The following is a 27,939-nucleotide window of genomic DNA, read 5'->3' as shown; positions in this document are numbered from 1 at the left end:
TCAGCTAAGTTAGCCTTTTGCGAGCATGGTGACCATGAGCATATGTTCTTGGTAGGATTCACAGAAATCTCGGAAGGGGGGTGTCATTGTGCCTTTATAGGGTGAGTGAGTGAGGTTTGAATAATCCTATCCTGGTTTAAGGCAGACCCCAGCAGATACCGGGTTACACTAGACTATTTAACAGTGAACTTTATATACATATAAACATGTTTTTCCTTATACCACTACCTAAAAGTTCACATATTTTAAATTAAGGAGATTGAGATAGAGATGGAAATTCTATATAAACAGTTGAATCAGATTTAAAGTACAAAACATGAGTATGTTTCACATAGTTTTCTATATGAAAGTCTCTCTTGAGATTTGATGATGTCTGTACTGCAAGAGATCTCCCAGTGAGTAGCCAGAAGATGAAGAATATTCCCAATATGCTACTGGGAGACTTGGAGAGTGATGTGGTCTTAATAGTACATGTTCTTATCCCACCAGCCTGTAGAGGTAGAAAAAAAACAAATAAATGGAAAGCCTGTGGAAAGAGGTACAGAGGTTAAAAAATCATATTGCTGGGCCAGAGGTATAGCTTAATGGTAGGGAGCTTGCTAGCATGCATGAGGCCCTGGATTCAATCCCCAGCAAGAGAGAGAGAGAGAGAGAGAGAGAGAGAGAGAGAGAGAGAGAGAGAACCACATCATTACTCACTTCCAGGGTAGAGCCTGATGAAGAGTTTTCGCACTTCATCATACACCCAAATCAAGATGGCATGTGGTATAGCCACGAACCAATACTGAGACCTGAAAACAGAGAGGAGGAAGATGAGCCCTAGTTTATTCAAAGGGATAGTCCAGTCCCTGGCCAATGAGTAGGGCAGCTTCATCTTCATTTTCCTTACCTTACTAAAAAGAATTACAAATCCACTGAATCACACAACATAGACCTGGAAAACTCCTTATTTAACCTTTACTATGACTGCTAAAAGCAACATCTGCCTTTGACACAACCTGTTGGATGAGGGTGGAGATGACTTAGTGAGACCTGAAAAACCCATTTCTTCTTTTGGAAAATAGGTAGGTCAAGGGCTGGGCTCTTAGAGCATGGAATCAGTTTGACTTCTTTGGAAAGACTTTGTTGGGAAGAGCTGGTGAGAATCCTAGTGTTTGTTTAGAACAACTTAGAACAGGGGCTGGCTCTTTGCTCTATGCTGTTAAAGCCAAACTCACCTAAGCATAGTAAAACTCAGGGCTGTGACGCTGCCAAGGCCATAGGATAGGATCAGTGCGATGATTATCTGTGAGGCGATTCCCACCCAGATGACTTTATTTCTGCAACACACACAAAAGCAAATGGATTCTGAATTCCAGTGGCTCCATGATCATGTACCCAGCAGACCATGCCACTGGAGTCAGCACCTTGTGCATTACAGTATGGCCATAGGTGGGTTATATATATGAGGTCAGGGATAGGAAGTACCTGAAGAGCCCCTGTTGGAAGATAGAATTTCTCCGAGTTTTCCTGATGATCAGATCTGCTATTTGCTGGATCATGATGCCAACAAAGAAGGCTGTGTATCCTGTCCACTCTAAGTATTTCCTCTGGTACCTTGTCTGTCAATGGGCAGAGAAAGATGAGATGTGAGACCTTGAGGGGGAATTTCAGGGGGATTCCACTGCCCTTCTATAAAGCTTGACTCCTTCCCCAAACTCAGCCAGATTGAGGGTGGACTACCTCCTTGTGTTTGGAAAGAAATATCTTTTTCCTTGAATCAGGTAAATAGAAAAAGATAGAAACTTACTTGGCCCAACTGTTGGACTAGTTGTACTTGTGCACCATTGACAAAGCTAACTAAAAAAGTGAACTTTTGGTTTAGTTTGAGAAATGTGGCTAAGTCTCAGCAATGGCTAAACCAATGTCAGTGAGGAACCACCAACATTATTAACTAAGCAGCTTCTAGAATTTGTTTCAAGGCTGTTTGGGAAAATAGAGGTTCTATCTTGGTTCAGGAAGGGCTTTGGAAGGAGGTAATAACTAAGTGATGATGGCAGAGCTCTCAACTTACCCATTCCTGTCCATAGCTGTCTTCTAAGTCATTCATATCATCTTTTTCCCATTGTACCCATAGGTTAATGAGAGAGGTGGGCCAAAAGCCTTCTTGTGCATAGACAGTGAAATATACAAGGAAATCTCCCAGGGCTTGCATGAGACCTGAAGGAGTAAGAGATACAGACATATGATGACCTCAGAGAATTACCTTGCTTTCCTGGGACTCCTCTCAGCCTTTCTTGCCATCCAACCCCACTCCAAAGGAAAAAAAAACACATTCTACCTGTGCCTAGGACTCAAATGAATTCACTAGGGAGGGCCCTGTGTGACAAGGAGGAAATTCCCTCATCATACCAATGTGCAGGTAAGAGTAGACGGCAAGTTGCTCGTTTACCAATCTTTCTTTCTTCTTGTGGCGAGGCTTCCTGTTCATAATGTCACTTTCAGCTTTCTCGTATGCCAAAGCAATGGAGGGGATCTAAAGGGGGAGAGGGCCCAGGAAGCTTAATACTGGAATGAATGCTCTGTCTACCCATAAAGTGATGGTAATAGCTATGGCCTAGCAAATGTAGGGGTCTGCTAGATGATGGTGGTGGGGATGTGGAACTAGTCCATTCAGGGTGCAGGCAATAGAAGCAACAGTTGGAATTCAGACTATATGGTTTTAAGAAGAGCTGGCTTTAAAAAATCATTCTATTTTTCATCATTACATAATGTGTTCATAATATTATAATTAGTTCTAAATAATAATCATTGTTAAATATTATAATTAGTTCTAAACAATTATTATTATAAATCATAAACTACTTTTCCTCTCCAGGGACAATTTCCTGTACCACCTTTGCCCCTTTGGTGTGTAGCTAGATCCCAAAGCAATATGCTAGAATATTGGTCCTCTCACAGGTCCCACCACAGTGGACCAGTTAAAAGACAGATTCTTGGACACCATCTCCAGACTTCTTGATTTAGGAAGTCAAGTTTTGGATCAGAGAATTTGCATTTCTAACAAGTATTACACTTGGAGAACCACTGCAGTAGAGAAAAATGAGCAAACTTAAAGGGCTTGGAAAATGATCCATCTACTGTGGGGACCTTGACTACCCCCAAAGGTAAAGACATCTCTAGTTTCTCTGAGATGCAGGTATTATACTTGAGTACTATATAGAATGAGATGGGGAAGGAGGCAATTTACAGGCCTATTTTGTGTTGTGCATCTAGCTTTTTCTCTGTTGCTGTTTCTTCTTGTCCTGAGTAAGTAAGACTCACATAGGGGACTTTCACAGAGCTTTGTTTAAATGGATACATACTGGAAGATGGGAAGTTTTAGGTGGCAGTATTGTTGGATAAAGCTTTATAAGTCTTAATAATTGTTCCTTTGTACTGTGTGTATAGATAAAGAATCTGATATGGAAGCCCCTTAACTAACAAAGACAGGAACTGTTTACTTGGGTGGTTATTTTACCTTGCCCAAATAGGGAGGGAAATGGACTGGATCTGATCAATGGCATAATTTTTTGGAGGGTCAAGACTCATGTCTTTTTTGGTGAGAGGTGCTCTACCACTAAGCTACATCCCTAACTCCAAGACTCTTTTTTTTTTTTTTTTTTAAAGAGAGAGTGAGAGAGGAGAGAGAGTGAGAGAGAGAGAATTTTTAATATTTAATTTTTAGTTCTCGGCGGACACAACATCCTTGTTGGTATGTGGTGCTGAGGATCGAACCCGGGCCGCACACATGCCAGGCGAGCGCGCTACCGCTTGAGCCACATCCCCAGCCCTCCAAGACTCTTTTCTTGAAAAGTTCAACATGGAGTAAAATGGTATTTATTTATTTATTTTGGCTGGGGTTGAATACAGAGCCTTGTGCATGCTAGGCAAGCACTCTACCACTAAGTTACATCCCCAGAGTGAAGTGGTTTTAATTTCCAAACACTTGACAAATGTCCTAAGTCTCTTGCTTTGGAGTGTGGTCTGTGGACCAGCAGAACTGGTGTCACCTGAGAGCTTGTTAGCAATGCAGAACTTCAGAACCCATTGCAGGGAAGTTTAAGAGCACCTACTATTATTGTCTATCTCATGGCCTTGAAAGAAACAACTCTGAACTTTATATCCCTTTGGGCGGTTATCAGACTCTATTCCTTTTAGTGCCACTTACAATGTCTGTGCCCAGGTCAATGAACAGGATGGTGATGGTGCCAATGGGAAGAGGGAGCCCAACAATGATGTAGATCAAAAAGGGGCAAAGTTCAGCAATGTTCTTGGTCAGGGTATATGCAATAGTCTTCTTTAGGTTGTCAAAAATCAGGCGGCCTAGACAAAGATGTCTCATTATAGGACTTGCTTCTAGTCCCCCAGGCAACTCCAGTCCCTGGGAAGACACCCCGAGACTCTCACTCACCTTCCTCCACTCCTGTGACTATAGATGCAAAGTTGTCATCCAGCAAGACCATGTCGGCTGCATTTTTGGCAGCATCAGAACCTGCTATCCCCATGGCAATCCCAATGTCTGCTTTCTTTAGAGCTGGAGAATCATTTACTCCATCTCCTGTCACAGCAACAACTGCATCCTATGGGTACCCAGTGAAAAAACGAGACAGAGTAGGTCTAAGGGGCCATAGGATGAAAAGAAAAACATGGCCTGCCTTTCAATTTGAGCTGTAGGACTACTAGAGCTCAAATGAAGGGCCCATTGGGAAGAAAAATAAAGATGGGAAATCTCAGAAACAAGATCAAGGAGCTCCAAACAAGGTGTGTTTACATGAAAAAACAAAACCAAACAAAAACCAATATGTGTGACAAGTAAACAGAGGTGTCTTGCATAGTTGGCCCACCATACTGGTGGGTTCCATATCTGCAGATTCAACCAACTGAGAATAGAAAATATTGGAAACAGAACATGCATGGAATCTTTTCTTGTCATGGTTCCCTAAACAATATGGTATAAAACTATTTTCATAGCACTTACATTGTATTTAGGTATTTGAAGAAATCTAAAGATTTAAAGTATATGGGAAGTATGTAGGTGCAAATGAAAAAAAGTCCTCAAGAATCCCCAGGGATATTAAGGCATGACTGTATCACATATTTTGTGATATATTTTTACACTTCTAAATTTTCTACATCCATACCTACCACAGTGCAAATGCCTGGCTGTCAGAAACCCCAGGTACTCATGATAAAATGCAGAGAGACGGAGAATATGTGGCCATGAGAGGGTTTCCAAAGAGGACAGGGTGTCAGCCCACCTGATCTCTGCTCTGCATTTGCCCATGGACAGGATGGGTTTGATCAGTCATCCACCCACCTGCCTCTGACAACCCTCCACAATGATCAGCTTCTGTTGAGGGGATGTTCGGGCAAAGACAATTTCTGGGTAGTTGGCTAAGAGCTCATCCAGCTGTTCTGGGCTCATATCCTTCAGTTCCATGCCAGTCACCACAGCAGCTTTAGCATCCCTACAAGGGCCAGAAGAAAGTAAGTGAGGCACAAAGCCAGATCTTAGGTTGAAACACTGTTATGGGTAACAGTAAGCTTCTTTAATGTCATCACATAGAATATAACATATTTGACAATTGATGTCTAGTGAGGTCTTACAGATGATAGGTACAAGGGACACTTTGGTCTCCATTTCAAAATAGTAAACTGAGGCCAAAAAATAAGGCCATTTCCTGGCATCCTAGGAATCAAATGCCAAGTAGCCTTTTCTTTGCAGGAATGGATAGGAAGTGGTGCTTCATGGGGTTGTGGGCAAGGAAAAGGAAAGTAAAAAATCTGCCTGTTCAGGGTGGTGGAGTTCTTCCTTATAATGAATGAGGCCCTGGGTTTAGTTCCTAACTCCACAATAAATAAATAAATTAATAAAATAAAAATAAAAAATGTCCTGAAATTCTCTTGTATCAATACACATAGGTAATAATTCTTTGCTGTTATTTCAGGTTTATAGAAGGCTACTGTGTGCAATGTGCTCTGTAGGAGGAAGTCTTTTTTATTTTTTGTTTTTAGGTGGACACAATATCTTTATTTTTATTTTTATGTGGTGTTGAGGATCGAACCCAGTGCCTCACGCATGCCAGGCGGGCGCGCTACCACTGAGCCACATCCCTAGCCCCAGGAAGTCTTCTTTGAGCAAAATTATTGTCTTCTGACTATACAAATAAGGTTCTGCAGGGCATGGTGACATAAGCCTGTAACCCCAGCTAGATATTATAACAGGGATTTAATTTTTTTTTTTATTTTGAAACTGAGTCTTACTAAGTTGCTGAGGCTGGCCTCCAACTTGTGATTCTCCTGCCTCAGCCTCCTGAGTGTCTGGGGTTACAGGCCTGTGCCAATGAATCTGACTTTAGGGATTTTTGATTATAAATATTTGACTGTACCATTCCTTAGCTAAATTCTTCAGGAATTTTCTACCATGGTCCTGGCAGACTCCAGAATTCTTAACTTGGATTGTCAGGAAGGCCAGTGTGTGTGGCCTGAGCGGTTGAATTTTACCTCCTCTTGGCTCTCCTCCCCAGCCTACCAAATGGAGACCCTATACCTCCACTGCCCCAAGGACTGCACAGATCTTCCTTGTAGGAATAGGCATCTCTCACCTCAGTTTCTCTTGACTAAAACTCCACATTTTAGCCTTCAAATCTCAAATCTGCCTTTTTCTTTAAGTTTATGTAAATTTTTAGTTTTTCAAATTTTGTTTTTCCCCTCTTGGTGCTAAATACTGCAATTCTAGCACTTGACTCAAACCACAAGTCTACATAACTGCTTGTAAAAAACAACAAGGTAAGGTGGAAAGGAAAGAATGTTTTCTTGCCCTTTTACAGCTGCCAGACTATATTATTATATCTTCATAAAGTCAGAGGTAAAGAAGGGGATAAAATAAAACATTTACAAAAGTATTCACTTCATTCTGCTGTTCAGTGTGGCAATTTGTATGAAAATGTATAATCCTATAATTTTAATTTTTTGAGATGAGGTCTTGCTATGTTGCCCAGTCTAGTCTTGAACTCCTGGACTCAAGTATACTCTGAGGTTTATACAATGATAAAACTGCATTTCTTAGAACTTTTCCTTGTTGTTAAGCTACACATGCTATATTTCATTGAATTTTGAAATTTCAGACAAAGAATACATCAAGGTTCATTCTCATGGTATCAATAGAATGCCTGGCACAGATACATAATAAAAATCGAAATGAATGAATGAATATGTGAATTATAGATCAAATCAGTCCAGCATTACCCTGAGATAGTGTTTGGCAAAAAGGTGATCTGCTCCAGAACCAAAAAAGACCCCATGGGTAAGAACTTGTGATATTGGTTCTGTGCTTACCGTTTGTCAACCTGCTCCACAGCAATGTTGAGGCGTTTTGCAATGTCTTCCACTATTTCACTGTTGGCTGAAATAATCCCTACACTCTTGGCAATAGCTTTGGCTGTGATGGGATGATCACCTGTAACCATAATAACCTAGAACACAGATAACAATGACTTGTGGATAATGAGGAATTTGGCTGGCCAAAGTAGGGACAATGGTTCCATGTCACCTACTCTGCCAGGACTAGGTAGAATATTGTTAGCAATAGCTATTGTTTTCCCTATGGACAATTTTGATCTAAGATACAAGTACTATGAAGGACACACTGATCCCATTGAGTCTACCTTTGCTCCTGGGCTTCTTAGATTTCTTCCTCTGACATTGGAGGACACTCTTCTACTTCCATGTCACTGTATTTGTGAGGAGGCCTATAGATGTCTATTTGAGACAGCCCTGAGCAGCTTTAGCAATCTTGATACTAATATGGTAGTATGGCAATAGAATTCATATTTTGGCTTAAATATCATGACAATAAATGGATTATGGAGGCTAAACCTCAAGACTAGTAAAATCTTTTATTATCTATCATAGTCTAGGGCAAGACATGGTTAATTCATGGCACTGGGAGATTCTTCTTGCCATAGTTTCTGTGGTGGTTCATTCCACGTAGATACAATAATTTTGCTTTTATGAGATAGTTACTGAAATCTGAACACAGTGAAGATAGGGACTCAAAAAGGGGGGATTATGACATTTACTTGAGTAGACCTAAATACTGACCATATCCTACAACAATATTCTGATAAAGTGTTGCAACATAAATGGAGGGCTTTTTGAATCAGGAAAATAACTCCCACCTTGATCCCTGCACTCCGGCATTTGGTAACTGCATCTGGCACAGTAGACCGAGGGGGATCTATCATCGACAAGAGCCCCACAAAACAGAGGTTGGAGGTAGGAAAGTTAATGGTGTCTATATCAAATGAGTAGGTCTCTGGAAATTTGTCTGCTGGCAGGTAGAGATGACAGAAACCTGGAATGGACATGAATTTGGAAGTCAATGAAACTGGATAAGGAATGACAAAAGGAAAGGGGGCCTGGGGGCATGTAGCTCAGTGGTAGAGTGTGTGGGTTAAATTCTCAGCACCAAAAAACAAACAAACAAAAACAATAAAAGGAAAGGGCATACATTCTCAATCTTTGACTACTTTACCAATAAAGTAGTCATATACCAGAATCATTTAAATCCTTCAATTCCATAATATATGTTTTCTTTAGGAAAGACACATTTCATTCAAAAATAATTTAGTGTGTGCTCAATTGGTTCTGCTATGTTCTAGAGATATAAAGACCAAGACAAATAAAATGGATAGCATTTTATTCTGACGTCTCTATTTAGTGGGCCAACAGAGCACTAAAGAGACAAATCATCAAAAGACATGCTATGGATTGCAGAGTAGAGCAACACTTCAGATATCTAGAGAGTCAGGAGAGATTTCCCAGGGGTTGGAAGGCCGTTTTCTATAGAGGAACCAATACATGCTACTGCACAAAATGAGGAAAGAACTCAGGGTGTCAGGGGAGTGTTAAGAAGTCTAGTCCTTCATTAAGATAAGTACAAGAGGGCTGGGGTATAGCTCAGTGGCAGAGTGCCTGCTTAGAATGTGTGAGGCCCCACATTCAATCTCAGCACTACCAGCATGTGCACACGTGCGCACACACATACACACACACAGTACAAGAGAAAAGCCATTAGAAATGGGGTAGACCCATCCTTGTCTCCTAGGCATTAGCCTGTCTCAGGTTTGGGTAGAAAGGCATTCCTGTATCTGGTGACCTATATTTGGGTGACCCTCTCCTTGGCTTTTACACCAAATTAGTTCTCAGCATGGCCCACTACTTTACACACTTCAGTAAACCAGACTTTGAGTGGTCAAACATGAGGATCTCGGAGTGACTCTATCAGATAGGGACTAACCCTGTGTTGAAAAGATTACTTGGTGCTGTGGGTTACTGAGGGCATACTTAAATCACTAACAGCTCATTTGTATATTTTATCTGCTTTACAAACTCATATACCTTTTAGAAACACATTCCATGGATTCCACATCTATTGGTAAGCATTTTCCTGTGATAATGAACCTTATCCTTCAACTGTGAGCTTCTGTTTCCTTGAATTCATCATTATGTGGTTCTGAACAGGAGGTGCCATTTGGTCAATCCATGATTCTGACAATGAACCACATTGTCTCCCATGAAACCCCTTCATTTACCACAGTGGCTCTATTCTTAAAGTTCCTTCCACCACTAACATGTCCTATCTCAGTTACTGGCATTACTTTTAATCCTACTTGCGAAATGGAAGGCTAAATCATTTTTTGTCAGTATTCTTGTCTAATCTATTACTAAATCTTAACCACTCTGCCTCCACGAAGGCTCTGGCACCTGACCTCTCCTTTACATTCCTGTAGCCTTGCATCAAATTCCCACCGCCTTTTACCTGAATGAGTACAGTCACTTCTTGTTGAGGTTTAGGTCTCCTTACTACCACCAAAGATTACCCTTAAGAAGTATTGTTAACTCTAACCAGCTCCCCCTTGCTTCAAGACTAGGGTGTTCTTTACTAACTGCAGGATGAAACCCCAATTCTTTGCAACATATTCAAGGGCTCCATATCATGATCTCCAATCTATTTTCCAGCCCTTCTTCACATACCTGCACCATCTCATTTACTCTGCAGGTCTGTAGGAATTGGGTAGCTTCATCCTGCATGCATAAATCCTATCTCTTTCTACCTCTGCTTGGCCTTTGTTGTTTCTTCTACATGGATATTCTCCCCCACCTCTCTGAATACCACCATTCAAGGTCCAGTTTTGAAATGTGACTCTTTCCATAAAGTCTTTGATTTTGCTTGTCTACAAGTGACTCCATTCTCCTTGGTGTCATCACATTTTTATATGTTACATCCTGTTTATCATATATGTGTATATTTTTTGCAGTGCTGGGGATCAAACATGAGAGGCAATGTTTCACAAATGTGCTCTGCCACTGAGGTATAGCCCTAGCCTTTTGTGTCCTTCTTTATATGACTATATGACCCATGTGATACCACACTACTGTTAGCTCATGAGGCCGCCTATTCCACACCTCCTGGGAGATGGACAGGGGTCCTATGGCCTGTACTCACCCAACACACGCTCGCCCAGCCCACCCAGCTCCATGTAGGCTGTATGGAATTCCGCAGCGGTGCTTTTGTCCAGTGGCTGCTCCTGACCATTGATCATTATAGTGCTGCACTTCTCCAAGATCCTCTCGGGAGCCCCTTTCATCACCATGAGGAAGCGCTTGTCGTTGGGGTCCTCTGTCTCATATATGGAGAGCTGGGAGGTCATGAATTGTAAGATAAAGCATCTTTACCATGGCCCTTCTGATTTTTGATAGATAAAGCATCTTTACCATGGCTCTTCCAACTAATAATAGGACAAGAAGGGGAAACACACTCCTTTCTTTCCATGTGTCTTTAAAGTATAAAGGAGGGAGAGGAATAATGACATCCCCAGGCATATCCTATCCTTTTTATTTTTGTGTTCAATTAATATGCAGAATCCTAGACTTGACCCTGGCTCAGAGGGGCACAGTGAGTTGGATTCCAAACTAAGTGAAGCTTGTCTTTCAGACAGACACTGACTGCATTAAGGAGGCCATATGTGGCTCTCCTTCTGGAACAAGCTCTCCCAGGGAGCTCTTGAGAGTCTGAAGTTCAGGGTCTCTGTGTCTTACCATCTTTCCCAGCCTCTGGTGAGCAGATAAGTATCTTTCAGACCTGAGCTCTGGGAGCAGCAGGAATTTTTTTTTAATTTATTTTTTTGGTACTGGGGATTGAACCCAGAGGTACTTTACCATTGAACTTCATCCCTAGCACCTCCACTTCTGGTACCAGGGATTGAACCCAGGGGTACTTTACCATTGAGCTATATATCCTCAGCCCCTTTTTTATTTTTGGTACCAGGGATTGAGCCCAGGTGCACTTTACCACTGAGCTACAACCTCAACCCTTTTTATTTTGTATTTTGAGACAGGATTTCTCTTAAATTGCTTAGGACTTCTCTAAATTGCTGAAGCTGGCCTTGAACTTGTGATCCTCCTGCCTTAGCCTTCCAAGTTGCTGGGATTACAGGTGTGTGTCATTACCCCCAGGTTATCCCCATCTCTTTTTATGTTTTATATTAAGACAGGGCCTCACTAAGTTGCTTAAGGCCTTGCTAAATTGCTGAGGCTGGCCTGGAACTTGTGATCCTTCTGCCATATCCTCCTGAGTTGCTGGAAAATTATAGGTGTGTGCCACTGTAGTTGGCCTCAGGAAACTCTGCTCCCCAAGCCCCAGGTAGCTTTTGAAATTTGCAGTCTTTGGTAGAAAATACAAAGAAAAATGCTACCATTTTGAGTTCAAGAATTGATTCCACATCAGTAGATCTTGGCCTCAGAGATATTAAAGATGAGTTCAATTGGAAAAAGAAATGATGGAAGGCAAATAGGTTGCCAGCTTTTAAAAATTATTATTTTTCCTTGTGGTCAAGTAAAGACATTAAAACAACAGCAACAGCAACCAACCAACCAAAACCCAACCCAACCCAACTCAAACCGAAAAATACTCCCAACTATTATCACTGTCATTTCCCAAAAGATGTGGCAGGGCGGGTGTTATAGTTTACTGGCAGAGCATCTGTTAGGCATGCACGAAGCCCCAGGTTCAAACCTTAACACTGCAAGCAAACTAACAAAAAACCCTAAGGCCCTGAGCACTATTTTTATCACCATGTGTGAAGGTGTAAACTGAGATTCAGAGAAGGTTCAATGATATGCTCAAGTTCACATATGAGTAGGTACTGGGCTGGCATTTAAACCCAAGCTAGCAGGTTCTAGAGTACCTGTCCTGAATCATGGAGGATGTAAAGAATAATCTTTTCAATTACATGCATTCATCTTTATAGAAAACTATGAAGCATTTTCTTAATTTTCCAATGTGCCCTAAACAATATTCTCATGGAGTAGGGTGTGGTGTAATCCCAGCAACCTAGGAGGCTGAGGCAGGAGAGTCACAGGATCATGGCCAGCCTCAGCAAAGAAACTTAGTAAGGCCCTAAGCAACTTAGAAAGAGATGATGACTTAAAAAAAATTCTCATGGACAGTCTGTTTGGAGTATGGCTATTCCAAGATCAATAAGATACAGATTTTCCACTTTCTTTGCTTCCATTGAATGATACATATTGAACTCCAATGCCACAATGTCTAAAGCTCTGTATACAGTGTTGTACTAATGGCCCCCAATATTGACCTGGGCTGACCTTTACAGTGGGAGCTCACATAGGCCCTCTTCCCCCTTTCTGATCCCAGCTTCACTTTCTACTCCAATGTGTTATACATGAGGCCTCATGGAACCTGCTCTCATTTCTCATGACAGAAAATGCCTTTGCCATGGTAGATGGCACCTCAGGAACATTCTGAGTCTTATTTCTGCTTAAAAGATCACCTAGCCTTGACTTTTCCAGGTTGGACTACCTAGCCCCGCTTGAAATCTTGACTCTGGCCCTCTCTAGCTGTGTTCCAATCCTTTATACCTTAATTTCCTCATCCTCTACTTACCTTGTAAAGTCATTATGAAAATGAATGATTGAATACATGTAGAAATTAGCAGAAACTAGCTACCAGTACTGCTGTTATCTTATGATCATTACTCCTTCTATTTTCACTTAAGTTTCAAATAAGAGATAATTTCCTGCTTTAATATCATATACATTTTTGTTAGTTGTCTAGTTAGCTAACCATGACTAGCTACTATCCACAAAGAAGATGTTTGTGACACAAATAGTTGTTCATCAAGCCTAAATTTCATCCAAAGATGGATAGATAATCATCAGAAATTTCTATAAACATATGGTTATCCTATTTATACATAGTATGCCACACAATGTGCCACACAATGATGTTTCAGTCAGGGAGAGACTACATATATCATAATGGTCCCTTAGATTATAATGGAGCTAAAATTTTTCATTCAGGGTCCCTTAGATTATAAGGGAGCTAAAATTTCTTACTGCCTAATATTTTTACCATTCAGATATGTTTAAATACACAAGTACTTACATGTGTTGGGGTTGCCTACAGTATTCAGCATGGTAACATGCTTTACATGCTTTACAGGTTTGTAGCCTAGGAGCAACAGGCTCTACCATATAACTTAGGCGTGTAGTAGGTTTGTGTAGGTATACTCTGTGATGATTGCACAATGATGAAATCATCTAACAACACATTTCTTAGAAGATTGTATCCCCATCATTAAGCAACATATGACTACTTCACTGTACACATAAAGCCCAAGTATTGATCCCTCCATCTTAGGTTGGGATTCTCTCATGTGTAACAGGACCTTGGGCTACAAAGAGTCATTTGTCTGAACAGGAAGATGAAGATGGCTGATTGTTGGCCATCCCTGGAGTAATGTAGAACAATTAAACAAGGATGGCCAAGTTTTTCCTGAGCAGTGGTTAGAAAGAAAATACCTACCAATGGCCTATGGGCTAGAACCAGAAAACAATGTGACTAGTCATCTGAGGAGTCTTATTTTCCTTAGGGCAAAGCCTATGTGTAGTAGAAAATGCATGGACTTTGGAGTCAGACTTATCTTTAAGGGATTAATTTCAGTACTCCCTGGGATACCAAAATCCACAAATGCTCAAGTCTTTCATATAAAATGATCTTGCCAGGCATGGTGGCACACGACCGTAATCCCAGCAGCTTGGGAGGCTGAGACAGGAGGATCGTCCAGCCTCAGCAAAAAGCAAGGTGTTAAGTAACTCAGTGAGACCTTGTCTCTAAATTAGAAAATACAAAATAGGGCTGGGGATGAGACTCATTGTTTGAGTGCTACTGAGTTCAATTCCTGGTACCCTCCAAAAAAGAAGATCTAGTATTTGCATAAAACCTATGCACATCTGCCCGTTCTCTGCACTCTAGGTGACTTATACTACCTAACCTAATATACATGTTAAGTAAACAGCTGCTACATGCTATTGTTTTGGGAATAATGACAAGACATAGTCTGTGTAATTTTTTTGTTCCCAATTGTTTTTGATCCATGGTTCATTGAATCCTTGGTTGTAAAACTTGAGGGTACATAGGATCTAGTAAGGGTACTAGTTAAGCAATAAATGTTAGTTTTACCCACTTTTCCCATCTCTCATTGATCCTGTGTGTGTATCCTTTGTGCAAAAGGTGGAAATGGTGTGTGTTTGAAACACACACACACACACACACACACACACTCACACAATTTGTAATATAGATGGATCATATACAGAAGCAGCAGACCCTGATCATGTGTTTGCCTTTCTGTTTTTCTCTATTTCAGGGAAAGTAAGGAGGCTAACAAAGGAACATTGACTTGGGCTTACCAGATGCTCTGACCCTGAATCCCAAAGACTATTTTTAAAAGCAGGTATCATTCAAATTGTGGGTTAACCAATGAATACATGCAAGTAGAAGTGTTGTTGCAGTGATAACAAATATTGCCAGTTGTGAGGAAAAACTCACCTGAAATTTGTTCGTAGAGTTAAAAGGGATTTCAGCTACTTTGCAGTTTCTTTTTCTAATTTCCATCACATCACCCAAAATGACCTCTGAGAATTTCAAAAGAGCAGTTTCCGAGGCATCTCCAACCACGACTTTCTGGGAACCAAAAGAAATATTTACAGCAAATTCTCTGGTTCTTGTGTGACTGTGTTTAATGAACCTACATGCCTTTAGCACATGAACTAACATGTCTCCTGACTTAGCTTACCATCTAGCTGAAGAGACAAGGCTATCATGTGACCATCAATAACTGAATCAAGACCATGGTAAGAGTGTAAAACAGTGCTGTCACCTACCAGTACTAGAAAATTTCAAATAAGTGGGAGCTTTATGAGGACTGGAGGATTTGAGCTATACCACAGTGGATGGTGAAGGTTGCATTGTGAGTGTTGGAGGTACAGTTGGGCATAGAAGGTGTGGCAAGATTTGGAGGTCCATGAAAGGCAAGCTGAAATCTAGACTCAAGAAGTAGAAAATAGGGAATCACAGGAAGATTTTTAGCAAAGTTAGGTGATGATACATTCAATACTTGAGGAAAATTAGAGGCATGTGAAAATGAACAGCATGGGAAGGAATTAACTAGAATCAGCAAAGCCCATGAAGAGGTTGGTCCAGCTATTTAGATGCAAGGTATTGTGATAAACACACCAAAAATACGAGAAAGTGGAATAATCAGTGAAGAAAAGTTGGCAAATGGAAAAGCCAGGAAAACAGATTCAGTGGCTCACTGAGATGGAAAAGAGTAAAGAAAGAAGGGAGGAAGTAAGAAGGCAAGAGAGAGAAGGAAAAGGGGGAAGAGGGAGGAGGAGGGGGAGAAGGAGAAGAGAATGAGGAAGGGGAGAAAGATGGGGAAAAGGGAAAAAGGAAAAAAGAGTTTTATTTTACTTTATTTTTTATTTATTTGCAGAATTGGGAATTGAACCTAGAGGCATTTTGTCACTGAGCTATATGCCTCTTTCATTTTTAATTTTGAGATAGGGTCTCACTAAGTTGTAAGGCTGGTCTCAAACTTGTGATCCTCCTGCTTTAGCCTCCTGAGTTGCTGGGATTACAGGCATGTGCCATGGTGCCCAGAGTTTATTTTATATTTCAATATTCCAATATTCTTGGCACTCCATTTGCCACCACATTCTAGTCAAGAGGACTATATATTAAGATCAGTCTCTTTATTTCCATTCAATTACACTTTAAACTTTAGTGAATGGCATTTATATAATAAAAACAAAACAAAACTTTGCTTATTTTCACTTAGCTTGTAAAAAAGTTAGGAAAGTTGGGCTGGGAATGTGGCTTGAGGGGTAGCGGGCTCGCCTGGCATGCGTGCGGCCCGGGTTCGATCCTCAGCACCACATACAAACAAAGATGTTGTGTCCGCCGAAAAAAAAACCTAAAAAATAAATATTAAAAAATTCTAAAAAAAAAAAAGTTAGGAAAGCAACTTAAAGACATGTTCATTTTCTGGAATAAGAGAATTTTCAAAAGGTCCTAAACCAGTATCCTGAGATCATCTGTGATTTCTCATAACTAGATAGAGTGAAGAAAACTTTATGTCTGTCTAAGAGTTGGGATCTGCTCTCACTAGTGAAAACTTCACACAGCTAGAGAAATTATATTAGGTGCCCAAGAGAACAGAAAAAGTGATCTTGCACTGGCTTAGACCAAGAGCTGTAGCAGCTTTACCTTCATGATGGGGACGCTTTCTTGTCCTGGTCTGAACTCAGCTCGATTACACAATGTTATTATTTTGGATAAGGAGGCCCATGTTCCAGAGCTTTGGTCAAAGGCTTGGTCTGGAACAGAGAAAGACCAATGGTCACTGTGAATGCTGGGCCTGTCATGCCCAAGTCACAGCCTTCACACCCTGTTTGAGACTGGCTGCTATACCCAGCCAGTCCCTCTGCCTGAGTATGGATTTGGGTCTGAATAAACCCTCTAGAAAACTCACTTGATTGGTTTTCACTTGTGTCAGCCATGAAGATCTGGTTGTCGAACCATAAATGGGCCACCGTCATCCTGTTCTGGGTCAGGGTTCCGGTCTTGTCTGAGCAGATGATGGAGGTAGAGCCGAGGGTCTCTACTGCCTCTAGGTTCTTCACCAGGCAGTTCTTCTTGGCCATCCGTTTTGCTGTTAGTGACAGGGTAACCTGAAAGGAAAGAGCAAAGGAGGCTTTGGGAATAATCATTTTGAATTCAGGTTCAATCACAGAAGTTAGGTGTCATTGGGATTTTAGGAGAGAGCTGGAAAATTTTTAGACCAAAGACACAGTTGGCAATGCAGCAAGGTTTGTCTAGTGACTTATAAGCTACCAAAAGCCTTATAAGCCACAATATTTTTTCTTAAATTAAATATGGGATAGTATTCTTGTCCCTTCATTCCTTGAAGAAAATGCTTCTAGGGGCCCACAGATAACAGACAGACTGCATGGCTGCAGTTTGGGAACATGTATAATTCCAAAGTGGAACGTGGAGGGCTGGGGTATAGCTCAGTGGTAAAGCACTTACCTAACAGGCAGAGGCCCTAGATTTGATCCCCAGTGCTGGGGGATGGAGTGGGGGGGGGAAACTTTAGCCACCTAGCCCCTGTCACTCATGAGCATGAATGGGTAAGAGAGACCTTGACTATTATAGGCCAAAGAGGTTGTCCTTAAGGACTCACATGTTGCTTTGGGACCTTAAGAAACATTTGTGTTTTTTTTCTTTAAGGTAGTGGGGGATTGAACCCAGGGTTTCACACATACTAGGCAAGTATTCTACCACTGACTACAGTGCTAGCCCCAGTGTTACATTTTACAAGCTCCTTATTTTAAAGATCCTTTGAAACCTCCAGATCTCAAAGTTTTTTTTTTTAACTTTCTTCAAATTATTATCTCCTAGAGTCACAAGAGACTTGAAACATCCTCTCTGGTCTTTGGCCAGGGCAACATAGGCCATTGTAATTATACAATGGGAGTGTGAATTCCTCCTCCCCGACCCTGTGGGCCTCCAAGACACAGACTGGGAGGAGCCTTTTATCTGAGGACTGAATGAGATGGTCCTTAACACAGGGAGAGATAAGAAGAATAGGGCTGAATTCTTCTACAGAAAAGAAATAGAGGATTTTTTTTTTTTTTTTTTTTTTTGGCCTGAGAGAAGGAAGAGAGAATATGTCCAATTCCTAGGCTGTGGAAACTACCAAGGAAGATTTTTGTTGTTGCTTTAAAGAAATGTGGGGAAAGCATTTAGGGGTCTAGAAAAACCTGTAAATGATAGTCTCAATCAGTTCCTGTAAGAAACAGTCTATTCAGAATGTTCCATGGTGGTCCCTGGTAGGGAGGATATGTTGTTGAAAGGGGGTTGTAGTTTGTGGATAGGAGCCTCCCCAGCAGCAATGGTAGGTGCCAACAGTGTGGAAATGCAGGCTGCCTAACAGTGTGGACTCACAGTGACAGTGGCCAGGAGGCCCTCAGGAACATTGGCCACAATGATGCCAATGAGGAAGATGATGGAGTCCAGGACATGGTACTTCATGGACACTGCGATGATGAAGAAAAGGATGCCAATGGAGATGGCCACGCCTGCCACAATGTGAACAAAGTGCTCAATCTCAATGGCAATGGGTGTCTTCTCATTTCCAACACCTGAAGCCAAGGAGGCTATGCGACCAATGATGGTGCGGTCACCCGTGTTGATGACCATGCCGGTTGCTGTGCCTATAGGGGAAGTAGACATTTTACTCCAGGAGTCCTACCGACAACCCTCTCTGGTGGCTTATGCAATCAGCACATGATATTATAAAGGCCAACATTGGTCCTCTGGAACCTTCAGTTCCATGTTTCCTCTGGGTAAATATTTATAACTAAAAAATAAAATATTAAAAAAATTCTCTCTCTCTCTCTCTCTCTCCCTCTTTAAAAAAAAAAAAAGAGCTGGAGATATGGTTCAGTGCCCCTGGGTCCAATTCCTGGTATCAAACAAAAACAAAAAACAGCCCCAAACAATATAACCATCCAGAAAATATCCATTCCATATATCACATAAGCTAGGTTTTTATCCTTAGACTGTTATTTTCCTACTTTTGTATATACTCACTCTTAAGTTCCAAGTTCTGGTTCATTATAATAGTTATAAATACTACCTGACCCTTAGGGCCACGTGAGCAATTCCTTCCCCGGTAAGTGTGACATCCAAGGGTGTGCAGAGGCATACCACCCTGAAATCCTACACTTTCATAGCCTTTCCCCCAAGAAGTATATATCTTTTCTCCACAGTTGTGTTGAGAACTAATTAAAGGCAAGGTCTTTAATCTTTTTTTTTTTTAGTGTGTTCTAGGGTCTAATGCTTTTTCAGTATTAGCAACTCAAATATTTTTTTAATAACTCAATTCCAAGTCACCAACTTGATACCATCACCCTCTGTTTGTAATTCCTTTTTCAGAATCTCAGAATCTTCATCATTCTCAATAATTGAACATTTCCACAGGGCTGTTTCAGAGACATTTCTGATAGTACAGTTTGTCTTTGCATCCATAAACTTCACCAACTGCATATCAAAAATGTAGTTGAGGCTAGGTGTGGTGGTACATGTCTGTGATTATAATTTTAATAACTCAGGAGGTTGAGGCAGGAGGACCTCAAGTTTTGAGGTCAGCCTCAACAATTTAGTGAGAACCTGCCACAGAGTTAAAAATAAAAAAAGAATTGGGAATATAGCTCACTGGTAAATCCCTTGGGTTCAATCCCTAGTACCAGAACAAACAAAAAGTGTAGTTAAGTCTATGATGGTTGCATTAAAACTGAATATGTACAGACTTTTTTCTTGTAATTATTCTCTAAACATTATAACACAACAACTATTTACCTAGCTTTTACAATGTATCTGATATTGTAGTCATCTAGAGATGATTTAAAGTATATGGGAGGGTGTGTGAAAGATATATGTAAATATTATATCATTTTATAGAAGAACTTCAGCACACATGGTTTCTGGAATCCTTGGGGAATCCTGGAACCATTCCTCTCTGGATAACAAGGGGCAATTGATTCAAAATAAAAATTCATCATTATCTCCTCTATATTACCTCTATATTTGCTTACCTTCATCTGCCTGCTACAGCATACCACCTGATCAAGTTCCCTTCTCCTTCTGCTTCTCTAATTTGGCTAATGGGATTAGGGATTCATTCAAACTTTCCTCCTACCAAATGCTGCTGGTAATTTCCTGGTCTCTTTCCTTCCCATCTTCCTGGGGCTTTCAGTTTTTAAATCCTTATTTCTTGATCCTGGCTTCTCATTCCTTTTTTTCTGGACCTTTCCATCTCTCACTTTAAAAAAAAGTCTTCTACCAGAACTGCTTTTTGAAAACCAATCTTATCAAATTTCTTCTATTTATAAATTGTGCCCACTTACTTATACAATATAGCTCCTGTTCCTCAGTTTGCCCCATTATGTCCCATTGTCCTATTTAAGGAACACCTAAAAAACTGAGCCACAAATATATTACTTATAGAAACTTTGAAGTAAATATTTATGAGTGATAGTTTGAGGAAAACAATAGGTGAAAGATTAGTGATAAACATTAATATTATTAGTGATTATCACTAATATTATTAATTATAATAAATTATATAATAAACTCTAGATTATGTTTTACAACCTATTTTAATACACCTGTATCAATTTCATTGAAATATTGCAGAATTGAACACTTGAGAATTAATGAGTTAATATGAAAGAGCTTGGCAGTTTCACCTAAATGACATTCCCCAGCCTCTTCTCTACCTCTCTTCCTGGCTTTCCACATATACTAGCTCACAGAAATCCCAGATTGTTCTCCAAACCCACAATGTCCTTTTCGGCTCCCGGGTACTCTGTATATCTAAATTGTCCTCTTTAGTCCAAATTCAAACACTACTCTGGTAACTCTGGCCAGCATCCTTTCTCTTAATGTATAGATTCAACCTCTCTTGTGACACCCAGGAGGCATAAAGTGGACATTACATATACCTATGCATCTGCCTCTTTAAGGTGAGAGGTGACCTGTCCTTCTTTGTCCTGCCTGCTGCCAACCCAGTGTAAACCACACAGTAAGTATTTTTGTGAGTTAAAAATACCAGATGGACATTATCTGTATTTTCTTACATTGAGACACCCAAACTTTTGTTTTATTTTGTTTGGTTTTCTGGTACTGGAGATTAAACCCAGGGATGCTCAACCACTGAGTCACATCCCTGGCCCTTTTTATTTTGAGTCAGCATCTTGCTAAGTTGCTTAGGGCCTTGCTAAATTGCTTTGCTGAGGCTGGCCATGAACTTGCGAGCCTCCTGCCTCAGCCTCCTGAGTTGCTGGGTTTAAGAGTGTATACCACCATGCCTGACAAAACACCCAGACTTTTGAAATTGAACTTGGATTTGAATTCACAGAAGGAAACATTCCTTTTGTGGTAGGGGAGTTTATAAGATGCTGAAGTTTATAGATGCTGAAGGAGTTTATAAGACGTTAGTGTGCTTGGAGACTTTGTTCCTTCTCTGAGAAAGCAGATGGGGCTCTCAGAGGGTTAATTTGGTTTCTCACTTTGTGACACGAGCTTCCTTAGTCTCTTATAAGAAGAGCCCCAATGCACCATTATACTTCCTGGAGGCATGGATTAAAAACAATCTATGGACATGACCATGAGGAAACATGTGTACACACTTCTGGGGATACCAAAAAGATACCTAGGCATCTCAGTGAAGGAGCTCAGCCTGAACCTTGGTCAGGCACACCAGCTCCCAGAAGATAACCATCCCAAGCTCAGGGTCCAGGCATGTGAATGATGTGCAGTCTCATAGGTGTGGCTGTAGGTCACCCATCCTAAAAGTGCCTCCAGTTTTCCATGTACCTTGAGCACACCACCTTATATGGTCAGGAGGTTTCTCTTTCTGACCCCACTCCCCACCATTTTCCTGGTGACTTACCCTGCTGATGTTTGTACCATATTTCTGTTCCAATTCTTTATCATTGAGTTTGTGGTCATCCTGGAGTTCATGAAAGGAAGGAAAATAGAGTGAATTAGGTCATTCCAAAAGATGAACCCCCAACCTTGAAAACTGAGAGGAAGTGAACCAGAAAAATGTGGTTTGGGGAAAAAGGGAGAAAGGGCCCTGGTGCTAGTGGCTATCCAGCAATGGAAAGTGCTGCTGCTGCAGAGAATCTTGTCCTTCTTAGTCTCAGCCTTCTTGAGAGTTCAGACTGCACTTGCCATTGACATCTAGAAGTTATTTTTTTAGTTTTTGTAAGGGAAGAAATGCCTACCACTTCAATCTGGTCTCTAGCATGTGTTAGTATATCTAGCTAGATAATTCATTCAAACCTGGATGCTGGGACTGGCTGAGGGTGTTGAGCACACCCAAAGCTGACAGTGTTTGGACAGGTCCTCCCTACTCATTGGGGATCTTTGTCAGAAAGAAGCAAACTTTTCAAGGAGTCCGCTGGTTGGAAGCTCCATGAATTAAAAATCTACCAGTAAACAAATGCCAGTATGGCCCACACTTGCAAATTTTGCCATAGAATCATTTCTCATTCTTGGCACTACTGACATTTTGGGCTAATAATTCTTTGTTGTGGGCCCTCCACCCACCAACACCCTCCTGCTGAGTTGTAATAACAAAAGATATACCAGGACATTGTTAAATGTGTCCCAAATGGGACAGAGGGACTCCTCCCTCCTCTCCCTTTGAGAACCACTGAGACTAGAAAAGTCTTTCTGTAATAGAAAACCCAGAGATAACTCTTCCTCATGCCCTTAGAAAGCTCAGCACCCAGGAATCCCTACTCCCCCCATCTCCTAGGACTGGGAATTGAACCCAGAGGTGCTTTACCACTAGGCAACATCCCTAGCCTTTTCATTTTTTTTTTTTTTTTTTGAGATAGGGTCTTGCTAAATTACTGAGGCTGGCTTCTAACTTGCAATCTTTCTACCTTAGCTGCCAGAGTTACTGGGATTACAGGATCCTCCACGCCTGGCCACCCAGGATTCTTTAAGCCCTGAGTGAAATAGATTTATCCTGTGACTGGTACCATGTCCCTGCCTTCCTTCCTTCCTTCCTCCCTTTCTTTTCTTTGGTATTGGGGATTGAACCCAGAGAGGTACTCTATCATTGAACTACATTCACAGCCCTTTTTACTTTTCTCTGTCTCCCCCCCCCTTTTTTTTTTCAGACTGGGTCTTGCTAGGTTTCCCAGGCCAGTCTTGAACTTGTGATCCTCCTGCCTGCCTCAGTGTCCTGAGTAGCTGGGATTACAGGCATGAGCCATCGGCATGAACCACAGGCATGAACCATTGCACCTGGTTTCTTAAATATGCAAAAAAGTTCCATGTTGCAATAAGAAATTATGCCTTCCAGTAAAAGATAACTTATTATTATAACCTTCATCTCAGTCAGATTCTGCTTTGCTCATTTATCCATTCTCACCAGTATCAATCAAATAGTTGTTAATGGGGTTTCAGAGGGTTAAGTAGAGTTCTGTGCATAGTAAAGTACTGCTAAGTTAAGGCAGATCAGAGCCACCATTTGCATGAATGGGCCTGACTTTAAGGGCCATTCTATAAACCAGAGTACTATTAGCTTCACTCTCCTTCCAGCCTGAAAGAGAGCTTGGGGGAAGGTTGGGCGTGATGTGGTGGTTGTCTGGTGCACTCTCTTCTGGCTAGTACTGGCAGATTATTCATTCAGAGGTCAGAGAAAATTTAGTTATCAGGGCTCTAATTTGCATACAGGTCAGGGGTGTCAAAGCATTTAAGCATACTGTTACAAATTATAGGAGTCTTTTGAGAGGCCTGAGAAAAAAGAAGAAAGCAAGATATTCCTTTTTCAGCTTTTCAGCAGGAAAGCAGAGAAAAACTCTGGCTAATAGCCTGGAAATGATTTTTCTATACAGTATTATCCATCTTCATAGATTGCTCAAAGAAAGGAGTCACATCACAATCAACAGGCTTATGGAGAGAATGGGTGTATTTTCATCATTCATGTAAGTAGCAATTTTAAGAAAGAATGGTATATATATATATATAAAATATGCTAAGATACACAGGAAATAATTACCATTCTTTGATATTGTTATTTTTCTTGCTTTATCTCATTTAACCATCTGAACATCTCTAAAAGGTAGGCACCAGTCATTTTAAAATTCTTTCTTTGCAAAATTTGGAAACTGAGATTTTATTGATTTCAGGTCAGACCAATCTCAGAGCTGTTTTTGCTTTTCTTCCTTTATTTTCTTTTTCTTTCTCTTTTGTGTGCTACTAGGGATTAAACCCAGGGCATATGAGCTAGGCATACACTCTACGATTGAGCTACATCTCTAGCCCTTTTAAATTTATTGGAGACATGGTCTTGTCAAGTTGCCCTAACTGGTAAACCTCCTGTTTCAGCCTCCCAAGTATCTGGGATTACAGACATGTGCCACTGCACTCAACTTCAGGGCTGTGTTCTTAAACGTCTGTCAGAATATATATGAACCAATGTCTAGCAGTGTGATACTAAATGCTTAACAAACTCTTCAGGAAAGATAAACAAATAGCTCTGGTTTGTGGAATTGGCCGATTCCTCTTCAGAGCCAGATTTCAAGCTGCTACTGTGACCTTAGTCAAATTGTTACCTGCCAAGTTCCTGAATGTTAAATAACCAGCTACCTAGCCTTGAATGAGCTAGCTGCATCAGTCCAGTAGTTGCTCAAAGATCATAGAGCTTTAAATTCTGCAATGGACTGTACAAGCAATCTAACAGAATCTCAAGCTCCCTGTGGAAGTTTTGCCTTTGGCATTTGTGAGATAAAATCGGTCACATTTAAGCTCCAAGGCAGCTCTTTATTAAAGCTGCCAGCTTCAATAACTCCAAAGTTCTTCTATAATAATATTACACTCCTATAAAGCACTTTAATTACAAAATTCTCATATCTCATGTATAGACTCTGCAAACTGTTTCCCCCTTTATGTAAAGCAAATGAAACTTCAGCAAAGCTAGCTTTTTTTTTCTTCCAGTTACAGTTAAGGTGGTAGAGAATTGAGACTTAGATTCCCTGAATCCAAGCTCAATCTAAGTCCAACATTCCTACCACTGGAACTATTCTTTCTCATGGGCACACATACCCCAAACCTAGCAAGGCCCAGTGGCTTTGGTTTTCCTCCTGGGGGTTTCAACTCAAATGGTTTTCTTTATCAACTGAAAACTGACAAGTGGCTATTTATATCTCATTAAAACAACTGAAAAGGAGAAAGGTCTGGGCTATGCCTGTGGGGCTTGGAATCTGAAAATTTCCCCCTGCTGTTTACCAGAGACTGCCTCCAACCAGAACACAGGAATCCTGCAGAGGGACTGACCAGGACAGATATTATCATACCATTAATAAAAAGAAAAGATAACAAGATAACAAGTCTTAAGAGGATTCCAAATCCTTGAGACAGATTTTTCTCTCTCAAGAGAAAGGTTATAGAAAACTCTCAGGAGGAGGGGCAGCAGGACCTCTTTGCCTCAAGGTTACTGCTACTGACCAGATCAAGTTCTTTTTTAAGCTCCTCTTTTTGATGACTCTTTTTGAGTTCCAAGTGGTCGTTCTTCAGGCCTTTGTACTTCTCCTTGTCATCCCCCTGGTCAGTCTGTGTAATGTCTTTAGTTCCATTGAGCTCAACAGAGTAAATTTCTAGTTTTTTCTGAAAGAGAAGCAGAAGTGTAATATAGGCCCCTAATGGGTATTCTGAAGAGGTTCTGTTTGCTTTCCTGTGGTTCAGAACCTGCATAGAGTAAGAAACCTACCAACCTCTTCATCCTCACCTGGAGGGGACACAGAGGAACAAGACTGTGGAGAGTGGCCCTCCTCCACCTCCCAAGAGTCCTCTCCTTCCTCTCTGGGCAAGGCTGGATTGGCAGAAAGGAGCAGGCATCTCCTCTAGGGGACCCTCTCTGGGGCGGGAAGTAAATCAGGGCTTCCTAGGACCTTGTTCTCACAGGTTGTACCTGCGCAGCCCCCTGTTTCTTGGAGAGGAGGTGCCTACTTAGCTTACTACCCTTAGTCCCCAGCAGGATGGGTTTATTGACAGGCTTTTCATACCATCACACCAGCATCCACCTAATCCTAGCCCAGTACAATCTTTGAATGAGAGACCCTAGAAGAGGTGCTGTGGAGCTAGCCTAGGACCCCTAAGACCTCCTCCCTACACATCTGGACTCTTTTCATTACCCAACCAGTTTAGGAGTGCCATACCGGGGCTTGGTGGCTAGAAGAGAAATCTGCATACAGGGCATTTCTTTTTCTTGCCCTTTGCGCTTTTCCTGTGAGTTGGATCTGATCCCCACCAGGGGCTGAGCCTGCACGCACCTGGCGCATGTTGTGGCTGGCGGTGGTACCGGAGAGTGGACGGGAGGGCGCTGGATGCTAGCAAGCTGCGGTGGTTGCAGTGGTGCTCAAGACCTGGGGTCGGGTCAGGCGGCCCTGGTGGTGGCAGAGACTGGGAGTCGGGTCTGGTGGTGGAGCAATGGTGCAAAAGCCGGGGGAGGGGGTGGGAAGGGACCCGCAGCGGGGCAGGGGTCGCGGCGGTCAGTGTGATGGGTCTTGCACCGCTCAGTGGTGCGTAGGGCCCGTGTCCGATGGTCTGGCGTTGAGGCAGCGGTGTTCAACGCCGCGGTGCGCAGGCTGGAAGTCGGGTCCCAGCCTGTGGGGCGCAGGTGCACCAGAGCGGGTCCAGCCGCTGGGCTGGGATAGGGTCGGGTGGTGAGGCTGGGGGCCAATCCCGCGGTGGAATGTTGGTAGTCTCCGCGTGGCGGTGCACAAGCCGGGGTTCCGGAACGGTGATGGCAGTGGCTGTGCTGGTGGTGCTGATAACCCTGGCAGCAAAAATCCCGCCCGCACCCTCCCGCAAATCCCCCGCAGCTGTCTGGGTGAGCGTCCTATTAAAGGCTGCCCGCCCCGCCCACGTACCAACTGAAACGCAACTCACCTGGCTAGGGGAGGTTCCCAGGGCGGGAAACCAGAGGGCGCGCAGCGGGGGGAAGTAGGAGGGATCCACAAGGTCTGGGGTATGGTCCTCCCATATTCTCGGGTTGGCGGGGGGGGGGGGGGGGGGGGTTACAGGGTCTCCCGGCACGGGTCCAGCGACCTTGGTGCTCTGCGGGTGGAGCCGCTAGAGCAGCTGGAGTGCGTAGCCCGGGTGCCTGGGGAGAGCCTGTGCTCCTTCAAGCGCGATTGCATCTGACGAGCTCCGGGCGCCCACACTCAGTGTCCGAGCTTCAGTGAAAACCCATATCCAATTTTATTTTAAAAATGTAATTTATTTACCAATAAAGGAATTTATAAAAATCTGTAAATGGAGTGGGGAGAATTGCAATTCTCTGCGGTAAGAAAGTGTCGCAATTGGTTACCAAGAGAGGGGATTTAGATCAGCAAACGCGGGTCTCTGAGCGAATTCGGAGTAACGGAGAGAAATACTGAAGAGTAACTGAATTATTTTGCAGGATACAGAAGAGAATTTGGAATTTTGAAACAAATTTGGAAGTTGAGAATGGGAAGAAAAGCTGGGAGGATATGGAGCTCATGCTGTTGTCGAAACTCGGATGACACCTCCTGTACACCTCTATGGAGATCTCTGAGTTCTCCACAGTGCTGTGCGCTCGTCCTCCGCTCCTTAGACCCCGCCGACCTCTGAAGTCTGAAGTCCTTCTACTGTGGAGCAGGGATGACACCATCGAGTCATTAAATCTTTTTTTTTCTTTTTTTAAAAATTTATTTATTCATTCTAATTTATTATACATGACAGCATAATGCATTTCAATTTATAGTACCCATATAGAGTACAGTTTTTCATGTCTCTGGTTGTATACAAAGTAGAGTCACACCGTTCCGGTCTTCATACATGTACATCTCATTGCACCATGTTTTCTACCCCCATGCCCCCCCTTACTTTCCCTTTCCTTACCTTATCAAAAGTTTCTCCATTTTTACCATGCTGCTCCCCAT

General features: G+C 41.9%; 1 protein-coding gene across 1 annotated transcript; it reads right to left on the bottom strand.

Moving 5' to 3' along the window:
* Nucleotides 1-461: 461 nt before the first annotated feature.
* Nucleotides 462-27,939, bottom strand: LOC308641551 (potassium-transporting ATPase alpha chain 2-like; the record flags this gene model as incomplete). Its single annotated transcript, XM_081280222.1, has 23 exons — nucleotides 462-490; nucleotides 700-791; nucleotides 1,218-1,319; nucleotides 1,468-1,601; nucleotides 2,054-2,199; nucleotides 2,392-2,515; nucleotides 4,190-4,344; nucleotides 4,433-4,601; nucleotides 5,339-5,489; nucleotides 7,360-7,496; nucleotides 8,202-8,377; nucleotides 10,532-10,724; nucleotides 14,936-15,070; nucleotides 16,655-16,764; nucleotides 16,920-17,118; nucleotides 18,395-18,697; nucleotides 21,906-21,965; nucleotides 25,481-25,639; nucleotides 25,747-25,760; nucleotides 26,305-26,447; nucleotides 26,558-26,679; nucleotides 26,924-27,020; nucleotides 27,899-27,939. The coding sequence occupies 23 exons, from the start codon at nucleotides 27,937-27,939 to the stop codon at nucleotides 462-464; spliced, it is 2,991 nt and encodes a 996-aa protein (XP_081136348.1).

This window comes from Spermophilus citellus (genome assembly GCF_964194105.1).
Source record: "Spermophilus citellus genome assembly, chromosome: 2".
Lineage (NCBI taxonomy): Eukaryota > Metazoa > Chordata > Mammalia > Rodentia > Sciuridae > Spermophilus > Spermophilus citellus.
This window is presented reverse-complemented; position numbering and strand designations above follow the sequence as displayed.